The following is a 25,088-nucleotide window of genomic DNA, read 5'->3' on the forward strand; positions in this document are numbered from 1 at the left end:
AATTTAAATTTGATAAATCTATTGAACAATTTTCCAAATTAAAATTGTGGTTTAGCATTTTTTAATTATTTTATCAATATGCAGCGGAAACTTCTTTAAAAGCACTACTCAGTAGGGACGTAGCAAAAGATATAAGCACTTGAGAAATGAAAGGGAAAACTTCCCTTGTGTTTGCTTTTACGGCCATGAATGTAGAAAGAGGTGCTCTATGCATTTTTAATGACTTTGTAGTCCCTTTAAAAAAAAAAAGAATACAAAATAATATTATTGTACAAAATAATATGTTATTGAACAAAAAAAAAATTAAAATAACGATAAAGCAATACTTTAATCCATTACAAAGGTTTTATTTATATTAATCCAATATAAAAACTCGTAAAGAATAATTTGTCTCGAGTGGATGTAAGAATTCAGGACAAAACAATTACAAAATAAATAAATGGGTCCTTTGTCTAGAGATTGTACTTGACGCCTATTTCATTAAAATTGTGATTAAACATCAATTATTTTTAATTTAACTAAAACAATTTCTCAGCAATAGTCTACGTCGCAGATACCAAGGCGCAAGGTTGGTACGACAATGTTTTGCAACCGATCGTGCGACAGGTCCGAGTCGCTAGCTGCGTTCATTGACCCACTGAACCCGTCGGGAAATGTGTGGGGCGCGCTTATTTGGAGCTGTCATTCGGATGCATAAACGATTCTATAGCGCGGGAAAATTATCTCTGTTTGTAAACTTAACGTTTATTCATTTATGTATCTAATGTTCAACTTTCTTTTATATGTATAAGTTTTAAAACAGTTTTATTCACATTGATGATGTGTTATATTTTCGACTTTCTCTTTTTGATTAAGTAATTATAAAATACAGTTTATAAAGATTATAGTATTTAATAGTTATTTATTAATTGTTTAAAGCAACGTATTCTATTTTGTCTCAACTAAAATGAAGTAGTTACTTGTTGTAATAAGTCAAAATTGAATTAACTAAAAGAGCAAAAGATATTCAACTCTTATTATTAGAGCTTAAACATCTTCGAGTGATATTATTTTTATTTACGATCTACAGATCTGAATTTGTTTTATCTTAACAGACGTTACAACGAACATTCTAAATTCAAACGCAGTCTATCCGATAGGTTGTCATATGGTTAGCGGTTACCTTAGAAACCAGTAGATACAGCGTCTAACATCGTTCACGTATCTAGGACGTTACATACCTTTTGCCTGTTATTACTCACTCACTCTTCAAACCGGAACAGATCAATACAGAGTGTCACTGTTTAGTGGTAGGATAATTGGCTAGATGGTGGTACGAGTATACACCCAGACGAGCCTGCCTTACAAAGGCATTATACCACCGATGAAATGTTCTCAAAGAGAACTTAAAAAAATAATATGTATCTGAAACGCTACAAAGAACAGCTAGACGAGAAAGAAATACTTAATTGGTTTTCAACAAATACAAATAATAAAACATTGGCAACACAAAGCGTAGAATTTCTCGTATTTGGTACAATATGACATTTTCAATTCAAACTGCGGCATAATTATGTGGTTTCAAGAAAGTATTATAAGATAGATGCTGTCTGGCAATGTTGTCTTATAATCATTCGCAGTGGCCTAGTTTCACAACCTTGACTAAGTACTTACTGTTTCTATTATTAGAACGTATTTCCCGCGCACCGGTAAAGAAGTTTCTGCCTAAACAAATAAATAACGGTGTACTCGGCATTTTGTAACGTCGTCGATAACTACCATCTGCTGCATTTTAGTAGTAAGACAATTATAGATCATGAGCTAATAGTTTAAAAAGTTATATCGTTTTTAAAGTAATCTTAAGAAAAAAATTGCTATTAACTCCTCTTTATTTCTGTTATGTGTTTCATTTCGGTTTCATTATTGTAAATAGTTTTATTCAATAATATTTCTTGTGCTATCATTTACGAAGGGACATTTTTTATTTTAACCAGCACTCGTGTAAAATCAATGTTTTACAACTGTTTTTTAAGCGATTCGATTTAAACAGTTATAAACGATATAATCGAGTAAAGCAATCTATCCTCCCCTACTATGCTAATACATCATCTTCCCGCGTCCCGCAAGGCCCACGCCTTGTGTTTATTCAAATATGTATATCGTAATATCTCTGTTCAATTTACCAGCGTGCCCAAAGTGTAAACATCAAAATTTTAATTAAACGCTTACTTAAAATAATATTTTATGCACAAGGAATAATTGAGTGTGAAAAAAAAACGAATAATAAGCAAATGTTCTAATTTTAAAAAAGTGGTTTATCGTGAAAATGTACAATAATCACGTCTGTAACTTACACAGTTGAACACTACTACAATAACTAATACATTTTATAAAACGTTTTTGTTGATCTAGTTTTAGCAGATTCATTGGAATGCGCCCGGAATTTTCTCTTCTACTATGTTGATAGAATAAGGGCTATAAACTATATAATCATCTTGCGGATCTAAATGAAATTTGGCACTGAGATATATTTTAGTCTGGAATAGCACATGTATACTACTTACTTACCTTTAATTTATAACTCTTGCACTTACCCCTCTCCCCCTCACCACACGTGGGCGAAATTAGTTTTTTTTTTTAGTTTCTCTGCACAAAATTATAACCAACAAAATCGTTCCGTATCAAACGGCTTAGTAGTTTTTGTATGAAACCGGAAAATATAAAACAAACAAAGATAATGATTACCAATCAAACTCATTACTATGGTAATAAATATTTATTTACTTTCACGGTTTACTTTTTTTTTCAATACAAGACACGAATATACAGTTGTTCTAGATGTAATTGCTTAAATCCTATCCCATAAGTCCGTAAGTATATATACGTAGATATTTATAGTATTTGGCTCTTACCTAACACAGAATACGTACATTTTTTTTATAATTATTATGTAATAATGACAAAATGAACAAAGATTATTCAAGTACATATTATGTCAAAAGTATCTAGATACGGTTCTTAGAAATACAAAGTCCTTATCAAAGTTTATTTTGACAACATGTTTGACAGTATTGGAAGTAATTATTTAACATCAATTAATGAACTGATATTTCATAATAAATTGACTCGAGTGGTGTTCTTTAAATATGATAGATTGCAATAAGAGAATTGAGATCATTACGGTCTATTGTTAGACGGTAACGTAAACGGAAATTATTACAAAATATATCACGAAATACGCCCTCAAAACGTCGTAATAGCATTCTGATACTGTATAGTCTTTAGTTTGTCTAAGTCGGTTCTATTACAATACAATATGGCCTTATCGACAAAATCTGGCGTTCAGATTTTTATCGATTGATGTAGATATCATACACGATATAGAATCAAGCCTATCAATCAGTCAATATCGTACTTAGAAAGGTGTAAGATATTTGAGAGTATTAAATTTATGATCTATCATAAATATTCATATAGATTCTAACTTTTAACAAGCCAAAGTGTTGAGAATAAAGTCCAATATCGTTAGTTTATTGTAGGCGATTGCATTTGGTCTGTTTATAAACGTTGGCCAGTCAAGGGTTTGGCAACACCCCGACCGCGTGGGCTTGACTGCACTTGAATGTACACGATGGCTTACAGACTACAGTCGCCTTTCAAACACCTCTGAATTCATTTCTATTTTCGAATCGTACCAACATCTGCATCGCACGACTTTGTATGTCAAAATATGTATTAGGTATATACGTTGTATCGTATCATTTAATATTACGAACAGATTTTCATAAAAATCTTTTTCATATATAATACTCATCAGACGAATTAATATAACGATTTAGATTTCAAACTTTTATGAATAGTTATTAATCTGTTCTGAATTGTTGTTTATGGTAAAATTATATACTATTATCATTATTAGTGTAGAGTTTTCAAAAAAATGACAAGACTTCGTATGATTATTGATTCAGTTACTTCATGCGATGAATATTCCAAGTATTTTGTTTGTTACCATTTTCAAAAGCATAATATGTAATCCGTGTAATAAGATTACCTTCCTTATTAAGCCGTGTGACCGTATTCACAACAAATGACAGTCCTTCGAACAAACGGCATGCTATTCTGTTTAGTAAGCACGGTTCTATACATGTACACAGTAAATAATCGCTTAGATACATACGTGCTATTACGTGTACGTAACAGATACGGTGACAAGGTCGCGCTGTGTAGTGTAGGGCTTCAAGCGAAACTGGAACGAGATGAAAATTCTCTTGAATATAGGGTAACATTCACTTTGATGCTCTGTAAAATTTAAATAACTATGATAACATTTATATTAGTCTTGATTAAAGCTACTACTACTACTGCTGCTACTACGATAAAGGTTGTCGTCTGAAACTTGTAATGGAAACAAAAAACTATTTTTAACTTTACTATATATACATATACACATACTTAGGTAGGTGTAGATATTGCGAACGATCGATTAAGGCCTTTTATTAATACTTTATTTGCTTTGAAATTTCGATCTGCTTAATCAGTAGTATGTGCTATAAATTATATGATTTGAAAAGTTAATTGCTGTTAATTAAAAAAAAAATAAGTTTTACTTCAAATAGATTTTAAATAAGTTGACAAAAACTTCCTAATATTTTGTTTAAACGTATTAATCTCGTGAACTCGAATAAAAAGTACACGTGTTCAGAATAATGAATAAATGTTTATTTATGATAAACATGATAAGAATTCCATCACATTGCATACATGGAGACTGCTGTTTACAATTCGTAGTAATCGTAAAAAATTTAAATTTTAAAACGATTTATCATTTATAAGTAAATGTATGCATTTATGAATGCCTCTGTAATAGTCTTCATTTGTTTTGCTCATTTGATTAGATCTAAAATAAATCATTTTTTATTTGTTTTATTTTATAAAAAGTACATATTTCATATCCGCCAGATATTACTTAACTTTACTATAAAGTAGTACCATAAAGTTAATATAAAAATATAGTTAATAAAGGTATGTTTATAGTTTGCATGACTTTTAATAAAACGTCTTACATCCTCAAGTTCAACTGTAGCTATAGTTTTGTTTATCACAAAGTCGATGGCAAGGTCGTCCCGTACCAGGGTTTCGTGATAAAGTACATAGAACAGAAATCTTCACTGCCAATACTTTTATACACGTATATGAATTATTTACATTTTTGTTTTATTTCACTTTAAACTGTAATGTTACGTTATGTTATAGATAGTTCACGTTATGAAACTATTGCTTTGTTTTAAATATGTTTATTTTATAATTATATTGTTATAATAGTTTCGGAGAGTAGAATGGAGGCACTCCATCTCGATGTGTGGGTGTAGCGTGAGTCAACTAAGGAAATTTTTGTTAAGGGCATCCATCAATGTCGTATGTAACGGTTTCAAAACTGTACGGTGGCTGCGAACCAATCCAGCTTAAGTATTCCAGGGAGGTTCACGTCAAGTAGGCTTCCGGCTGTTGAAATTTTCAATAATTTCCATGCAGCTTACAAAATGACCCGATTACAAATAAATGGGTTAAGATCAACCAAATCATGAAGAAATGTTCTCATGTTTGTGTTTTCGTTGAAATTATTTTTTAAATTATTATAAATAATAAATATATGTTCTTTATTTTCATCTATTTTAAATATTCTAATATTCTTATTCCAAGGTTGTAGGCGAATTCCGATACAATTAATTAGTTAATTATCGTTCAAGTTAAGGGCAAATACATGAAATTTTATCAGGTAGTGTCGAAATTAATTACGTCCAATGAACGAAAAATTGGAACGTTTCTTCGGTTCTTATTAAATTCTTCATTACTATGAAACCAAGAAGGTTTTACATTTAATGCTGTGAAATGAAGATCGTGTTACTTATAGGGTGTCAGTTTTCTTCAAAGCAATGAGTAACATTATTTGTGTTTTCTTAACGCTTATCTTTGTGTCGTTTATCATTTGTTCACGTGAACACTTGCGTGTGTAATACATAATGTAATTATAATTTATCTTAAAGAGTTACATCTGACTTATATGATTTATGTTAAATATTTAAATATAACAAAAAGTACCTGTGTGAGCCTAGTGAAATATGCGGTTATTAGGTTGAATAAATAAATTCTTATTATAAATACGTTCTCTATTTACGTTTCATGGTACCTACCGGTTTTGGTTGATTGAATTTATGTTACAAAAAATAACTTCTAAGGAGGTAAGTAATATAAAAATATCATTCATTTGGAAGCACCATAATATGCCCTATACATCTTTAATTTATTGCAATAAATGCAGTTAACATCGCACTTACTGATAAGGTGGTGTGTATAAATATATATATGCCGTGTGTGTGGTGGGTTCGTGATTGTTTTCAATCCACGTAGGCATATGTTATTTATTTGTTTACTTTGTTTTGACATTGAAAACGTTGGCATCATCCGCCTTGAGGTCAGTCTTGAACAGTCATTATACGTTACCTGTCTCATTATAGTCGGGCTTGACAATTAACTGTAATTTATCTCTTTTAACTTTTAATGTCCTTGACATAACATTTCTCTGACTTTTTGTCCCCGTAATTGGTGTTTTAAATTATTTTCGATAATTTAATGTCCTTGAGTTGATTGCTTCAGTGTAGTATGAGAGGTATTGTTTTTATGTATTATTTAACCTTTGTTGGTAATGTTAGGTACAATGCCGAAAACGTTACATTCTTAAATTTAAAATAAGTGATAAAATGATTTGAGAAATGTAGTGCACCCTAGCGACGAAAAGTGAAAACACTTAATTGATGCTAATAAACTAGCCCAGCAATATAGCTATTCGACGCTAGATGGCGTTGTTACGTACATATTGATGTTATTATTATAACTTCCTTATATTATTTTTTTTTAAATGATACTTCAAATCTACTATTTTTGTTTCAGGTGTTGGTAGAATATGATGGAGTTGATTGGCAACGACGTGAATGGGTGGCAGTGTACTCGCGTAAAACGTTTCGTGTGTTTTTGGTTGAAAGAACGTTAGTGTGGTCACCTAAAAAATTAGAAAAAGATGAAGTAAAGTGGCCTGCTTTGGTGAGTTGAACAAGTTTTATTAAGTTAAATCTAGTCATAATAATAAAGGTAAAACTACTACTTCGGAACCTAGGCTTAAAAACAAAATATAGTAGTTTGTTATCTGTTTGTCATAGATGCTCTTGACTTTTTACAGACCGTTTTATAAATAATTTACATTTCATAAAACTACGTATTATGATAGTATTGATTATATGACATAGATGGCGCTGAAGATAGTCTTTGTTTTAATTAAAGAAACGGTTTCAAGCGGGTTTAATTTTTTAAATAAAGACATAGTAATATGATATATATAACTTATACCAAATTAATTACTCTTTAATCTATAGCGCTAACAAATAATGTAACTATCTACTAGTGAAAATATTATTACATTTCGAGCATTAGCTCTGGAGATAACCTCTGTACATAGGAAGCAACCATTTTTACTTTTTTATAACATTAGAATAGATGAGTATCTACGTATATCTTAATTTACACTTTTGTTTGTTTGTATTCTCTAAGTTTGCACACTAGTACAGTTATCCGACTGAGTGGAATCTTGGAACAGTTGTTCTTGGCCATCAGTACCATAACCGTATAATAGATGGCGCGTGAGTCGTATCGTATAACTTTTTACCAGAGATTTAAAGAGACATTGCTATGCATGCTTGGTGCTGGCATTAGCTATTTGTGAATTTTATATTTTGTAAAATATTTTTTTCAATTTATAAGAAAAATATTTTACACAAATCTCAGAGGTGAGATTTTGGTTTCGTTTTAATCGATATGTCTTGGCCATTTTCATTAATGTTGTATAATCGTTAATATTATTTTGAAATCTTTTTTATTTTCTTTTTTATACGTATTTTTAAGCAGAAGATTCAAACGTAACTTAACTGTTCACTTAACTATCCAAACAAATTTATATTGTTATTTATATGAATTCGAAGTATTAATGACATTAAATACAAGTTTTGAGATGCATACATTAATACCTTTGTCTTTAAATTTTCTATATAGACTGTTTTTGCAAGACCTTATGTCATTTAAATTATTTTTTCATAAATGTACTCGAATAAGGTGATACCTTGTATGTGTACTGCTTGTTTGCTGAAATATTTTCTTTCGTAATGCACTGGCTACCCGTATAGGCTTCACAGGGGTACAATATAAAAAAATATATTTTTTCGTTTTTCCAGCTAGGAAAATCAAAATCTCCGCTTTTCTCGTCTATAATATGCATGTATTACACATCATACTTGATCATCTTAATTACTTCCTCTTGAATCTTTGTATATAATGAATTATATGCATTAAAATCCATTGTAATGAGGTGGAGGGGACTTTGTTTTAAACAATGTAGAGATTCATTTCTTTTAAACTTAGGCCGTACATTCAGTTATTAGAGTTTGAACAAACAAACCATATACCTATATATGGTTTGTTAATTAAATTCCTAGTGGAAAGAATAAGTGAGTTGATAAATACTAAAAGTCCCAGGATAAAATTAAGTCCCGCGTGTATGAAGTTTTGAAGAGACATTTAATTTCCTGTTCGTTAAATATGATTAGGAAACGTTGCTTCATAAATCATTTCTTTTAAAGATAAATGAAATAAAGGTTTTATTTAACAGACTATCAAGATAATGATTAATGACTCTTTAACGAATTTGAGTTGTTGAATATGAAATACAAATGATATCAAATAAATAGTTTACAATAATAGACTTAAATAAATACATATGTATAAAGTTTTTTATAAATATAAATAAGTTTATTCGTAATGTTAATTTCACTGGTGACTTCATGTGCCCGCATAATCCACTCAAATAATAAGTACACTTTTAAAATCGTCGCAAGTACGTGCAAATATTTTGTAATTGGAACGATTGCAACGGTGTTAATGAAATTCACTACTCACGTGTCCATGCGGCCTTCGACGTTAGCGTAGTAATACGATAACCTATTTATAAACAGTGGAAATCTATGTATTTACATGATAACTCTTTTGTACATATTTACTATTATAAAAAACAGGACCGAATGAGTTTGTGTAAAGTGATTTTTTGACAGGATATTACATTCGTTATATTTGTCGATTGCGTGTATATTAGTAATAAAAAAGATTAAATCATTACCGAGTTCGTTGCTAGTTCTTCTCGGTAGAATCTACATCCTACTTTCTACATAATTGTATCAATATGAATGTTTTTATGGTTGTTAATCTGTCGTGCAAAAACGGTCGGACGTATTTGGTTGAAATTTTGGAATAGAGATAGTATATTACATAAAGGCGTAAGGTTGCCTATAAAATAGGAAAACCGGAAATTAGACATTACAAGTTACAGAACACTACAGTATTATTAAATTATATTTACTGATGATAATTGTTAGGGTTGATACCCGGTAGCGTTGGTACTGTGAGACTTCAAAATAAAACCACCGAGTATGTACTGCTGGTCAGATAGTGTAATTGATCGCACTTTATGAAATTACAAAAATTGTATTGTAGTTTATAAAAAACATTTCGATAGCGCGATGTAAAATACATCTAACGCCATCTATTGACGAAATGATAAACCAAATGATTATTTGGAATAATGTCATTTGATCTTGAACAATAATGATGATTCACAAGCACTTCGGAGCCAAAGGCTGAAGAGCCTAGACGTTAGTACTTGAATCAAGTGTTCTACGTTTTTTAATAATAATATTATCCTTTGCATTACTGTAAAGTATTAAATGTGATTACGAATGAAGACTAAACAAGTTTATTCTTATTTTAATTTCAACTCGTTAGAGATAAATTATGCTTAATGATATATTTATTAGTTAATTATAAGTTAGGTAACCTAACTCAATTTCTCTCAATCAAATGTTATAAATAAGTTTGTTATGTAAGAATGAGATGTAGGAGTATTTAATGTCGTCAGTTTAATCGCTTATGTTCGAGGCGAGTGGTGTTTTGAAGGTGATTTTATAGTTGTTATTCAATGTAAACCGCATCGAATACTGATCAGCAATCGTGTACGTGCTGTGGAACTTTTCACTGCTAGTTTGAATAATTTATTGTTTTATGTATTTATTTAAAAATCGAAATGTTTAAAACATAGATACGTACTTGTTACATGATATTCTCAAATATATTGTTTCTTTTTAAATTTTTATCTGAATGTTTTTTCAAATCCTTCAGTGTGACTAGTTAAGTCAACAGTCAGCCAGAAATGTTAAATCATTTTTTAAAATAAAACTAAATTGATTAACAGATGTACTACGTACGTAAAAATATAAATAAATTAATTGTTAGTCATTTTAATTAGTTAATTAAATAAATAAATTATTATAAAAAAAAAAGTCTTACATATACGCTAAAGTTTAATAGTATTTAGTCGAAGAAGTCCTATTAATATGTATCGCATTTATATTAAAGTTTTTTAAAACATATATTTTTTTAAAGTAATTGTGTCTTTTACTTTTATCTTAATAACTGTAATTTTTTTTTTCAGACGTTCACTCCATTGTCTGCGGACGTCACACTTCAAGCAGATGCACAGCCTGTCGAGTATCTGCACGACAGACAACTTCTCTTTCTTGACTATGCGAACCTGCAGCCTTACCAGGTAACAGATTAATACAATATTATCGTATTGAACGACATAATATAACACATCGACAAAATTTATAAAGCAAATTAATTAACAGTTTAACTCTTTTTTTACACTGATATGAGACAAGTGCGTTACGTTATTTAGATGGTTTAGTTATTGCTACTCGCCGCTAGATGGCGTTACTTAGCTTAAATACTTACGATTTATGTATTGTACAAGTTATGTTAATTTTTAATTAAAAAGTATGATTTTCTTTGCTTTAAGCTGTTAATCCTTATGACAGTGAAATAGGCGAATAAAAAAAATTTTTTTTCGAAATAATTTATTATGGGCAATAAAGATTTACTATCTCCCATCTATCAACCCAAAGGTTAAAATGGTTTTACAAAATATTTGTGTGAATGTTTTTCATAAACTGATATCTATAATAATCTTAATTAGAACTAATTTCGAGAGTCGAGAAGTATTAACATATAATCAGGGACTTGACTTGTGGCATTTTTACGTAATATGTTTAATATAATTGTGATCGTATTTTAATTGGAAGACATACATATTTTAAATAATTATTGTCTATTTTACTTGTCATTGTTACTTAGTCTTGTTATATTGTTTATGCGAGAACGATCATTCAAAATAATTATGGCGGTACGACTTTGTAGACGTTTGTAATAAAATTCTTTGCATATTTAATAATTTGGACGTTATTTTAGGCCGTGAATGTATTATGTTTTTGCCTTTTGATATTTTAAAAGGACTTTACGTAATCTCATAATATGCAAGTTCCTAGTCATGAATATTTAATGTAATGATAATGTCTTTGGTTGCTTTATTTTCGCAAACGCTGAAGGGTAAATTTACTTTATTACAATAACATCTACCTCCGAATATAAAATGAGACTTTTACGTTATAATATTATTTGCTCTTAAAAACTTACATATTCATGAAAGGAAATACATATATACGTAGTGTTCACTCAATCCGTTATGTCGACAGATTAACATCAGCTAACGAAAAATATTTTAAAATAATAAATATTTTGTGCATAAATAAATTTAAATGCTATGGCTTAAACTGTTTAAGTAAATGTATCGTTGATATAGCTATACCTAGCCTAGCCTAGGCCTAGCTTATAAGATTGCAGATGTCGAGGTCCCGGATACAGATCGTCAGTGCTCAGTCCACAATTTTAAATAGGTATATGGTTAATGGTTATTCTATCTAGTAAAAGACTCTGCAGCTAAGTTACACCTGTACGCAGGAAAGCATGTAAAACCTAAACTCTCGTAAACGATCGTTTCATTGTCGTCCCATCGGATAATGAGAAATTGGCATAAGAGAGTGCACCTGTCTTAGCGTACGCATTGTGCATTATTATCTACCCAAAGCTGGCTTCGTCTCTGTCTAGAAGGGCCGCGATGCCCGGAAGTCTCCAGGACATATACTTAAGTATATGCAAAAATATAGAAAATTGTATGTAAAGTAACTAGGAAACAAGAAACCTTTTCATAAAAACTGTTGTAGAATAAAAACTTTTTATTTTTTTTCATAAATTCTGGTACGGAGAGTTCACTCAATAAAACCTAAGTTTAATAAGATCATTATTGAATAACTATTTTCGTACGTATATCATATGAAATAAATAAGTTTCTCAATTATAAAAACAAAGAACGAACGAAGTGCATAGACGACCCAATTTTCCAGTGAGACGATCCACACGAGTGTTTATCCAAAGTTGCGCGCCCGGGCGACGTGGGGAGATCAAGGACGGCGTCTGCCAAACAAGGGGTGTTCCCCGGGCGACAGGCGAGGGTGGCCGGGTGGACGGGAGGCTTGGCGGCTCGGCAGCCGGGAGGTTTGGTGGAACGGGCATGTTTTGATGCTCGCCGCCCGCTATATTGATTTTCCGCACCCGGTTCACCCACGCCTCCCTTTATTATATACATATTCGCCAGGTGGTGGTTATGCCAGTGTCGCGCTATTTTCGGTTAGCTCGGCCTCCCGGTAAAGCGTGATTGATTGGCTGCCTCCCGCAGAATATAATTTGGGCATTGCTACTTTTCTTTTTAATTTCCGACAATTTGACATCAAACATAACGTTCAACGAGTTCTTATTTATTTCCTGTTTGAAATTCAATTGTGATTTCTATTTGATTATCATAATGATAATCAATATCTACTCTGATTGCCTGAGAATATTCATATATTTAAATTGGTATTGTTTTCTATTATATATGAAGTACGGATAAGAATTGTATGTAATTAATTAAAAACTAATGCAAATAATAGATTTATATTAATTCTTATCTTAAGTATTTAATAATCTCCATTATGTAAGAATGTATTTGAACGGATTTTCGATAATTTTTCAACTTAAAACCAAAACCTTTATTAAAAACTCAATCATGCGATATTGAAAGTTTTCCGACTTCGCTATGCACGCAACTAAGAGAAACTGTTCCCGCAAAATTTAAACGAGCAAACTTTTCAGTTAGCGTCTGTCCGGTCTAAACCCCCCTTCAATGGGAGGACGGAGGGGTCGTGACATTGATGTAGACATGTGTAGCGTAAGACGAAACGAATGAGCTCTTATGTAATGTAATAACAGTATCTTCTTACAATGGCAGCCTTTATTATATTTCATATGAAGTATGTTTATGAAATTGTTAAGTAGATGTTTATAATGTTGTATAGGTAACTAAGATATGGGATAATTATTCTCAGACCTAATTAATTATAAATGAAAAATATATTGTTCAAATTGGTACGAGAACCGCAATAAATTACATGGCCTCACTGTAATTGTCATTTGTTCTTATAGACGATAGTATTGTAGGATAGATAAGCGACGAGTCTTTCCTGACGTTGCCAAAACATTGTTTTACGAGGGACAAACTGGTATGACCGTAATTACTATGGCCGAATTACATTTATTAATAGAATCATGAAGTATTGTATGGTTATTTGTATAGGTAGGCATGATACCTGTCTCTGTGACTAGTCAGTTTTTAATGATATAGTGGATTTATAAAATTACATTAAAGTTGTTGTATAATGCATTTTGTTGAAATAGATTGTATTGTGCAAATAAATTTGGCATATTATACTAACTAAACTTAATAATTAGTTATTGCATTTTATTGATGTTAAAGTCTTTTTAATGTTTAAGGAAGTTACGATCTCTCAAATGAATAAATCAACTTGTGTAATTTAATACAAATTCCAAGACCAAAGAAGCGTAACGTTCATGGTTAATGACGAGGCGATGAAAGTCGAGCGAGCGTGACGTCGAGTTTTGCATTTTGATCGTAACACGAATGCAGATTGGTTTGTGGACTTACTCGTTATATCTTCGTTATTACTAGCCAGGTAGATATTTACCATTTCATTGTTGATACATTTGTGGAACACGGTGAACATCAGCTCGCTAAAATAGATGGTTTGATCGAAAATATCGTTTTGTTTTGATTATAAATGTAGTTTATAAGTGAATTTTTACTTTAACAAGTGAATACGCGAGTAAAACTTAACCTCTTGATTTAGTTGAAATAAAAATTATTTTGCAAGTTTTGAGAAATAATCTTACGAAAATGTGCACTTTATCACTTTAAAGCTGTTTTTAGATTTCATATCATAGATAAGTTTGTGATTTTTATTGATATTTCTTATCTAAATTTAAGTTAGATTATCAAATTTTTGTACGAGTTTCACTGTTTGTGTGATTGATAAAATGAATAACGTTATTTATAATATATTATCATAAGAATTCCGCGTACACGTATCTTTAAAATGATAAGATATTTTTTCGGTAAATAGTAATAAAAATAATAAATAATTTTATTTTATCGTAATATTTTAATCGGCCATGACAACAATTTATGCAGTATTTTTTGTATTAGACAAGTAGACCAGCATATGAATCATCTGATGGTAAGTGGTCATCCCCGCCCATTGATATTGGCGTTTTAAAAAATGTTAAGGAGTTATAAAGGATTATATCGCCATACGCCACCAACCTTGAGAACTCTGATGTATAGGCTTACTATGGAAATATAATAATGTATAGTAGAGTAAACATTTGAACGCCTCACTGTGGGCCTCCTCTCCTTTTGAGAAGCTGTAAATAACTATCGTGTCCATTAAAACTTATAGCAAAGATCGTGGGGATGGAGATTTACTACTAAAGTTTACGAACGCAAAAACAAAGATTAAATCGGGCAAGTAATAATAGAAAAGGTAAATGGACGGACCATTAAATCATTACATTTGTAAAAGAAGTATTTAAGTTACTTATTTTTAATATAATAATGTTTAACGTTACATTCTCAATTAAAGGAATATAACTTAATCTTATGTTTATCTTATTTCAAACATATTGACTTACGTAAAATAATATCTCAATAATTGATTTGTTAAAGATAAACAACTTGTGTAGATAATAATAAAATATTTTAACATTTTCAAAGGGAGTTCAAAGTCTAGCAAAAAAGAAGATTTCTTACAAGAAATACATTAAACACTTTTATTATAAACATATCATTTATTTCGTGTGTAAAAAACGGAATATGCAAAATAATACTTTGCATTGAATATGATAAAAATGTTGATAATTGCAATTGAAAGGTGAAGAAATACAAAATACATTGTTATGTGCAATAATAATTATGCATAATACAAGTTTGCCTTGTTAGGTATGTAACGTGTATTAAGTGCAATATTTATACACGAGGTAATGTATTATTTAAGTACAAAACGAGGAAAGTCCTCATATTTATTTTATTGTCACGTTGATAGCAAGGGTGACGTAACGGTGTACACGTCTCGGGTGTGGGCTCTTATCGTATTCAAACACTTCGGTCGTCTGAAGGTTTATTTTTTTATATAAATCTTTCTTTTATGCTTCGATATAAGGGAAAATTTAACAACTGATGGTAACTAGATTTCTAGCTATTCATTCTCATCTCGCTTGTGTGATTATATTGTTCTTCAATGTTATCAAAATATCCAAGGTCAGCTTAGTATTACATATTTGTGTAATATAGATAACTATATATAAAACCCGAAACATTACAGAATTAAAATTATAAAATATAATACAGTTATGTTAATGATAAAGTAAGAATCTGTATGTTTGCTGCTACTGCTTCTTACTGGGCTAAGGCTTGTTCTCCCTTTTGAGAAGGTTGAGAGACTTTTTCTTTTTTCCCGTTTTCCCGCCGTGCACGAGATAAATTTTAAACACAAATGAAGCTCATGAAAATTCAGCGTTCTAACCACTAGGCCATCGCGGCCATGTTAATAGTGATCAAATAAAAAAAAAAACGAAAAGTATATTTATAATAACCTGCTTACCTACCTAATTAATTAAAATATACATAAAAAATGTGAACTATATGTTTATCATCGTTTAATCAAAATGCAAACAAGGCCAGAAGCGTAAGTCAAATAGGATGTGAAGATGTGATTTATGTTATGTACATATTTGCAAATTGCAAACCTTGATTATATTATGTACGCCGCACACCTGTGTAACTCTTTGGAGTTGAACAATGCAATATTTATCATAACACTACGTCTAATATAATAATACGAGTGTTTATGTAAGAGGCTTAGCGTGTCTTATTTCCTTTTGATAATAATATGCATTCATTTAGATTGTCAAATGAATTTATATAAACATATTTATAATTTATGTTTTGTAAATTAAATATTAATGTAATTTTTTTGCAATAATACAATTTATTTCATTAAGTTATAACAGTTATGAGACTAGTTTGATGTAATGTAATATCTAATAAAATCTTTGATTAAACCTTTTTGTAATAGTTGCATTTTTTTGCTCTATCTTATTTATTTGCACATAGCGGCATAAAACTGGGATAGCGGTAGTGCTCATTCATTTGACATCATAGAATCTTATAGTAGGTATACATCGGCGTTCCGTAGTGAGCACAAAAGCCCAATTTATGGTTCCCCACTCGGCTTACGTGTTTGCCTCGTTTGTTTCCAGACGTGTTTTATCTGTGATGGATAGGACAGAGTGCATCGTCTGTGTTGCCTTTAAACCTTTTTGTATTACTTACTACGTAAGTAACTCGATATAAACTTGAGAAAGAAGTTCGTTTTACGTCTTCATTTTATTACTTCAAAGGCTTTATTTTAAGTTTCTCAACCAAGAATCTACTTGGAGATTTTAATATTAAAGTTTTAAAAGGATATTAGAATATGCTTTATCCTTTTTATGTTACGAACTTAAAGATTACCATTATATTTTAATCTACCTTTATTGATGTTCCTACACAAAGTCACGATCGTTCGATTATAACTTATTTAATAAATAAAGTAAGATATTGTACGGTAAGAATTTTATACGCAGTATGACCAAGAATGGATAGATATTTTAACGGAACAATACCACGGGGGCGTTTCGAAGTACTTACCGATTCGTATTGTTTTCAGAAACAGTTAGTAGACCCCTGGGGCGGCCGTCCGTAATACAACACATGCAAAGTTCGTATATATACAACTTAGCTTTTCCAAGAATTCAAGCAAATATATCATGGACCCGTGTTACGGTTATTGTCTTCTATTTCGGGGTATTACTAATGAAATAAAATTATTAGAGGAATAAAATACTATGTATTTTTAAATTAAGTTTATTTATTAACATGTTATATAATGTTGCGTGAGATATCAATTGTAGCTTGAAAGCAACTCTTAACTATGTGCATAGCACTGAAGCAGATGAAATTAAATAATGTACATTATTCATAAAGTCTTATCAATAATCCGATCACGAGCGAGGAGGGACTAGGGAGTCATGTCATACTCGCGACAGGAAATTGAATGAGCCGCGGGGATGCGAATGTGTGTCAGACATGATGGCTTCCTTGTTTAACTATCTACATACTGATTGATATCTCCTATACCGTCTTGCTGATGTGCAAGTGTGTTATTCCTATATATAAAAATTATACTACATAACATATTACATACTTAACATGAAAGGTTTTATTGTCAACCGTTCGATTGGAGGGATATTGCATTGTTTTCGTAATTTTGATAAGTGTTTCTATGTTTTCTAAATTGTGGGCAGACATTTTTCAATATGAATTGAAAAAAACTAGTGCCTGGGATCCCACAATATTCAATGTAGATCTAAATGTTGTGACTTAGTTAACACATTGTTAACTTAGGCAACTACAAATTATATGTTAAGGTTTACGTCAATGCCTTACAAAACAATCCATCAAACCAAAATACAGACATTCGAGCTTGTGTATATATATAATATACCAAAACGTATTCTGTATCTTATGATTAGGTCACCGTTGCATATACTGATCAAGTCAGATGAACGAAAATGTTATTACAGAACAGATTAAATCAAGGAAACTGCGTTAGTATTTCCAACTCTTGCTCTCTCCGACCTCGTATTAATCACGAGGTAAACTCACCAAATAGAATAACCGAGGAAAATAAACAGTATAAGCCTCGGGGCACCGTTGCGTAACGCTGCTGAGTCACTGAGACTGCGTCGAGCTCATCAGAGCGTGACTGTTACACAAATACAAGCGAACAAGCGATTACGATGTTGTAATCTAGGATTACTCGATGAAAATTCTTTGGCCGTGAAAAATTATGCTTAAGGGCACGAGCATGATACCGTTTTTTTATGGGTTTTTTGTAATTGCAGTTGCAAATTAACGCTTTTATTGTTTAAAGATTATTAAGAGAACTCTTACCAATTCATCTATACGTTATATTTTTTGTAAGATATGAAGCAAACATTGATGTTTTTGTGTATCATCAATGGGGTTCGTGTTACGTCACACAAATATACGTAAAAAATATTTCGTCAAAAAAAACATCGTAAGCAGATAAATCAGTAAAATATATGAAATGCAGTAGTTTTTTCACAAAGCGTCTGGCTTTTACGTAAATCATTTCCGTGTCGCCTTACCACATCCAATAGCTATAGTATAAACCTACAGTACTTGTCGGTATTCGCTTACACTAAACACATAGTTATACTCGCAGAAGGGAGCGCGGGGCGAGTTCAACGCACCGGATACGTCTGCTGCACACAGGTGCCGGCGCGCTGTAACATTGACATAAATACGCGTTCTATGCGTTACATGTAAAGACTGCACGTTTTTGCCTTTTATGTTCGTGCTGACATTATCTATGATTTCGGCCGCAATGGAAATAGTATATTATTATTTCTTGGTACCGTTGAACAGGATATTTGTTCGTATTTCTATCAATCATAATAAATTATCATGTAAAGCAACCGTTTTTGTATAATGTAGGAAATTTAAGCCTATTAAAATAAAGCGTAAATAGTTTCTCTAAAGTTATGATTAGAAAGGATTAAAAAGTTTCCATTTTAACGAATATTCAAATTGCTTGAAATTCAAACTTAGCTTAGTAATAAATGTAACAAACAAAGCCATATTATTAATTTATTGGCTTTATGTAATTATTAATAAAATTACTATCTAACAACTACTAATCTATAATTGTGCAATTCTGTTCGTATTTACTTTCTATATACAGTCAATTAGAACCGCAAAACCACGATGGGCATTAGACCAATAACGAGCAAGGCGAGTTACATACGAAGATAATGTGGGTCATAATGTTTACATGTTGCACGAGGTCATATCGTACATAACTAACAATCTAGCGAAGTAATTGCACTATTTATGTCTATTACATTCTTGTACGGAGGAATTATGTTACGTGTGCAAAGCCCGATAAATCTTCGCGTGCGTTTATCATAGACTGTCCTTTTTTGCGCATAAACATTTGAAAGATGCACTCTGTAACACATATAAATATGTGTCTTAGTGTGCAATACGTGAACACTTCTATCTTGTTGTTAACTATATTCTCATATCCTTGTTTGTATTGTAAAAGAGAAAGTAGGTTTGTTGTGACATCTTCTTTGTTAGCTAATCACTGTATTTCAGATGCGTTTAAGTTATAGTCTAGGCTTTTATTTCAAATTGTCTTTTCTCACAAAATAAATAAATAAATATTTAAAATATCCTAAATGTTGTCTGTTGTAGGACTGGGATGCCTCAGTAGCAGGTTCAGAAGCTGGTCTTGAGTCGGCTACGCTGTTAGCATTGGCCGCAGAGGCAGCGGAATGGAGAACAACTCAAGATGGTCAACGTATTCTTACCACAACGCCGTCAGTGCTCGGCGGATGCCGCGCCCAAGTGTACAGGGTCGCTGGTGCCACACAATGGTACACTGCTGTTATTGTTGGTGTCAATGAACACACTGGTGTAAGTTTAGAATTTTATAATACGATTATTTTAATATTTAATAATTAGCCAAATTTTAATTTTAATATTTAGCCAAAAAAAACATTTTCTATATTTCATTACCAAAGGTTAATCAATATAGATTTAGAGAGATTTACAATTAATTAAGGTGTAGAGTTTTAAAAATATGAATCTTTATGAAGAATTCAGTGCCGGATATTTCATAATATTTACTTTCGCAATCTAATATAATATGTAAAATCGGTGTAGCAATGTTCCCCTAATTGAGCAACAATAAAAAAACCACTAAACATACGGTTAATAATGTTATATTTATTAAATATAAAGATCCGTGTATCGTCATGTCACATTAATCATCACAGATTGTCGCGAGAAGACCTAAAAAAAGTTGACACAAGTATCTGCTTACCTGTACGTACTCGTATAATAAAGGAAGCTCTACGAGACGGGCTGAAAGAAGGCACGCTTGGGTAACTGTATAGGCATTCTACAACTTAATTCCAAAGCGGGAAGTGGCTGAAACCTGTTTGGTTTATTGGACGCGATGGCATCCAGTAACGATGGTAGATTTATAAGGGCACGTATTACTTATACCATCTGTAAATGCCTAAAGAAAGTTGTTAACAAGTACAACTGTATACAAACGAACGAAAATGCAGCTTTCCATCGTTTTTATTAATATCATATGTTGCCTTTATCATATTGAATTCAATTACCAATGTGAAACAAGTTTTTGTATAGGATACAGTTGTTTGTAATTAAATCGATAGGCGTGGTCCTTCGTGTTGCGGATATTGAATAGAGTGTTACTTTCAAAATATTTGCAATAAAATGTCATTACTACGTATATATTCGATACCTAAAATAATATATTTATTTGTTATTCGCATTTTGTCCGGTTAATTATAGTTATTGAAATAATAAATGTGTAGCTTGGTAATGAATATCGCGATCTTATCTACAATGTAACTTATTTCCCCTAACATCCTTCCAGGTGGGAGTTTCCCCTCAACTCCCTTTTAACGTTCACCCTTCTGCCAACTTCGCAAACAAACTTTGTTGTTTCGCGTTATTGAAACACTTTATTGTTTTTCTTTCATCGTTTCTTTGAGGAAGAGTCGAGTAAAAGTTGTCCGTATGTTTCGAATCTCGAAATAAACAATTCGGTATTATGAATGAACGTCATCGTATATTTTATTTCTCTATTAATTTATATTTCTTGTTTTATAATTTTTTGATAGACTACATTTTATTTTTTTCGTTATATATAGTTTAGATTTTTTGTACTATCCCCAATTTCCCTCATACAAGTATAGAACAAGTATATTTTTAATTTTCTTTCTTGCTAAATAGATTTTTTCACAAATTTCACGATCGGAGAAATTCTAAACTATGTTTATGAAATTATACCAATTTGCCTTCAAACTCTTTAGAGAGTTGTCAAAACTTCGAAGTACTTCAATCTATCTTGAACTTCGCTATGTAATTACAGTTAAAAAGTTGAGACGTTAAACAAATTTATACTGCGAATTAGTGAGAAGCAAAGTTGGTTCGTCCGACGTCAAAGTTTTGAGTAACCTCCACTCTCGCCCCCTCCATGGTTACCCAAGTAACTTTCTTAAAGTTGTCGCTTTGTTTCTCGTAAGTTTGCGCTAAACTTTGTCTTTTGGCCTGAAGATATGTTTATCGATAACCTTGCCGCTCGGAATTATATTATTGTTTTTTTGCCTTCAACATGAGCTGTTATAGTAACTGGTTAACCTCTAACTTAATTATATTTATTTAATTAAGAAAATCCTTTTGAACACTGTTTTTATATTTTTTTTCCAATATTTAAAAGGAACATAAAGATTATCAATTTATAAATCGACTTGTATCATATTTATAAGTATGTGTCGTCACTAGAATGTACTTATTTGACCTTGATAATGCAGTAAAAACAGTGTTATTAAAGTGGTTTCAATTTTGGAAACATGTAAGACCAATAATGTTACCTTGTAACAGATGTGTTTTAGTCAAACACATACAGTAATCGCTTTCCTTAAATTTCCATCAATCAAATTTAGTTAGTTACTCTCACGAGCTCATGGGATTTGTTATTATTCGAATTTTAGACGATGAAATAACATAAAACAGGTACGCTTCTGTAATGTATTTACATTACTCTGCGGTGTGGGCGTGAGAAAGTTTTAATAGGAATTTAGATCTTGTTTACGTGTAAATACAAAACACCTGCCCAACTTGCCTTTTCATTACAAAGAAAATACGTATACTTAGTATTGCTCTTGTTATTGAAACCGAGAGAGCAAAAGTTGTTCAACTAAATATTACATTATTTAAAACAATGAAATAATATACGAACGAAGTAAACAATGTAATAGAAAGTTTTTGCGTTCCCGTTAATTAAATTGTTTGTAAATAGAAATGCTGCCAGCCAGAATAAAGGAATAAAGAGGGTTATTTGTTACGCGGTGTTTATTATTATTATTTATTTGTTTCTGATTCTGTATTTAATTCTTCAACAGGAGCTCACGGTCACCGACGATACGGTCCTTGAAGAACATAGTGAGGACCCTGCCCTGGTTCAAATGAGACTTCTTGGTGATGGAGGTAATATTATGGAATATATATTTACTCTATTAAATTTAAATAATATTACTATTACCATATTTAACGGACTTCAATAGTTTTGCTTCTCAATTAATTCTAGAAATAAGATAAATTTATTATGGTTTATATTACGTGATTTTATTTTGTTGTATTTATACATAACGCTTTCGTGTGGTGCTGATTTGGTTATCTACAATAAAGGTCTACCTTAAAATACACCAGCCTATCAAATGATTACAAATTAATTGTGGTTTTTTGTTGTGAGGAGAAATAAAGAATTATAACATAATTATTACGTGACGAACTCAATGTGAATATAGTGCGACGCATAATATATCTCTTACTCGAAGTCGTCAGCGTCACGTGTGTGTTGTGGCACGAGGGACGCTGTGATAATACAAACATGCGTCTGATTATGTAATCAAAATAACGTGTAACGTGCTTTCAAACAAATGCACTAAAGTATTCGTTCATAAATCCTAACATTAAAGTCATCTTTATAATTTATATAACACGTGTATATATTTATTACCCTCTCAGTTACAATAAATATAAACTATCTTGAAATTTATATCATTACTTATTTTTCATGAAATGTAAAACGTGTAATAAATAGTTAAGTTATAAACAAGAATGTTGTATGTGATAAAGTACTTTCATTGGAACACTTATTAATTAAAGATTAAACCTTTGACCTAGTGGTCTTTTACATAAAAATATCAATAGAAATAAATGCAGTGTCATCTTATTATCGTAATAGGAGCTTTTTTTTTTTTTTTTTTTTTCTCGCTGGAAAAACGCGTTACGCGCTTCCCCCACGTGATGGAAGGTGGGGGGGTGTGTGGGACTCCCCGGAGCCCTGGACGCCGAGTGCGCCCAGGTACGCCGGGTTTACCCACTAAAAAACCAGCGGTACCCTCTCCGTCTTTCGGCGGGCGCCACGGGATCGCTTGCGCATGCTACCGTGACGCCCTGACGGTCGGCCCGCCTATGCGGGCCTCCAACACCTAGAGGGGGTTCTCGGGGTATCGTAATAGGAGCTGGGTGAAGTGTAATCTAACTCCAATGTGTGCATAATTGGATGCATGAAGCCCCACAACGATGTAACGTTGTTTGCGACACAGGCAAATCCTTTGTTATAATACTTTGCGACATTATGAAATATTATTAAAGTTTCACTGTTTCAAACCAACTGGTTTTATGCACTCCGGTCACATGCATAATTTAATGTGGGAAAATTAATTAATTGTTAGATAATCAAATGCCACATCTTGGCTTTAGGTATTATGGAAATAAGTAGTTTGCATTTGTAACGCTAATTTTAAAATAAATCAATATAAAGAAAAGAGTTCATCGTGATCTGGATTTGGTTTTATATCAACATGGATATTTTTTATAATAAAATCATGTTATTACCTAATCTAAATGTTTAGAATGATCAAATATTTTTTCTCTCTTACAGTTATAGAATCAATTATGCGCGGGGAAGTCGTTGGTGTGATGCCTCGAAGATCTCGTTCTAACCTCCAAGTAAGTTATTTATATTTAATAGTCGGCTATAATAATAATTCTTTGCATAATTTCAAGTAGACGATAAGTATGCAAATCATTTATTTTAATGGTATAACCGGTTATATAAATAGCTCGATAACAAGTTTTTGTTTTGAGTCTGGTATATTACAGATAAATAATCATTTAATTTTATTAATATGATGTGTTTTGTTAAGATCTTTTTCATGCCGTCGCATTCGTTCTGAAACTAGTTTGTTTATCCTTTACAATCAGGTCGAGTAAAAAATTGTAAAAAGTAAACAGCCTTGATGTGGGTGTTGATTTGACTTAAAAAAATTGGAATTTCGAAGATAACAGAACGCGTAATGGCTTTATATTTAACCAAGGTAACACAAGTTGCTTTAATATCGTATTTAATTGCAATATTTTTTGTACGTCTGTATTTATTTAATTTCCAAACGTACCTAAAATACAGCTAAATAATTTTGTTCCGATCCGTTTACTTGTTTATAGAACGTAAAGTGATTTCAGCGTAATAAGCTCTTTTAATTCGCATTAAATTGACTTGAAAGTAGAGGTGAGTGAATTATGACCACATACTGGTACGATTCTATTTCATTTTATTCGTTTATAGCCGCTGTTGGTGACGCATCTGCCGATTTTAACTTGAGCGCCGCCGCCGTGCCCTGTTCGGCTAAATATGGCAGAAATGACTAATAAATTACTCCAGCTAGATGTATCGAGATAGAACCAGAGCTTTAGTATTGTTAAATGTCGTGTACAATACTTGGATGCATTCAATATTACTATTATTATTTATTGTAGAATTCAATACGTACTAATATTTATTAGAACTATAAATCGCGAACGAATATAATAATATTACTCAAGTCAACATCTAATAAAATTGTTCCTTTTTGTGTAATATTGGTGTCACATATGCTGTAAACGATAGAGTTTCCGCAACAGTGAACTCATTTAAATATTGGACTAGAAACAAGGG

At 31.5% G+C, this 25,088-nt stretch overlaps 1 protein-coding gene and 1 long non-coding RNA gene across 3 annotated transcripts in view; one reads left to right on the plus strand and one right to left on the minus strand.

Annotated features, from left to right (window-relative positions):
* The window catches only part of LOC125067006 (lysine-specific demethylase 3A-like), a 133,195-nt gene that overhangs the window by 18,066 nt on the left and 90,041 nt on the right, over positions 1–25,088 (plus strand). Inside the window, exons 1-6 of one of the 2 annotated variants that reach the window (XM_047675371.1) lie at positions 6,177–6,218; positions 6,928–7,077; positions 10,565–10,678; positions 19,742–19,963; positions 22,489–22,573; positions 24,036–24,103. In XM_047675371.1, the coding sequence (XP_047531327.1) occupies positions 6,192–6,218; positions 6,928–7,077; positions 10,565–10,678; positions 19,742–19,963; positions 22,489–22,573; positions 24,036–24,103 (666 nt within the window). In that variant the 5' untranslated portion in view covers positions 6,177–6,191. Of the gene's footprint in view, positions 1–6,176; positions 6,219–6,927; positions 7,078–10,564; positions 10,679–19,741; positions 19,964–22,488; positions 22,574–24,035; positions 24,104–25,088 lie in introns of those variants that run through there. The other variant, XM_047675370.1, reaches the window with a different exon arrangement.
* LOC125067007 overlaps positions 13,997–25,088 on the minus strand; it is a 59,363-nt gene continuing 48,271 nt past the window's right edge. Inside the window, exon 3 of the long non-coding RNA XR_007119704.1 lies at positions 13,997–14,094. This is a non-coding gene — a long non-coding RNA (uncharacterized LOC125067007). The remainder of the gene's footprint in view (positions 14,095–25,088) is intronic.

The sequence above is a fragment of the Vanessa atalanta genome, chromosome 10, assembly GCF_905147765.1.
Source record: "Vanessa atalanta chromosome 10, ilVanAtal1.2, whole genome shotgun sequence".
Lineage (NCBI taxonomy): Eukaryota > Metazoa > Arthropoda > Insecta > Lepidoptera > Nymphalidae > Vanessa > Vanessa atalanta.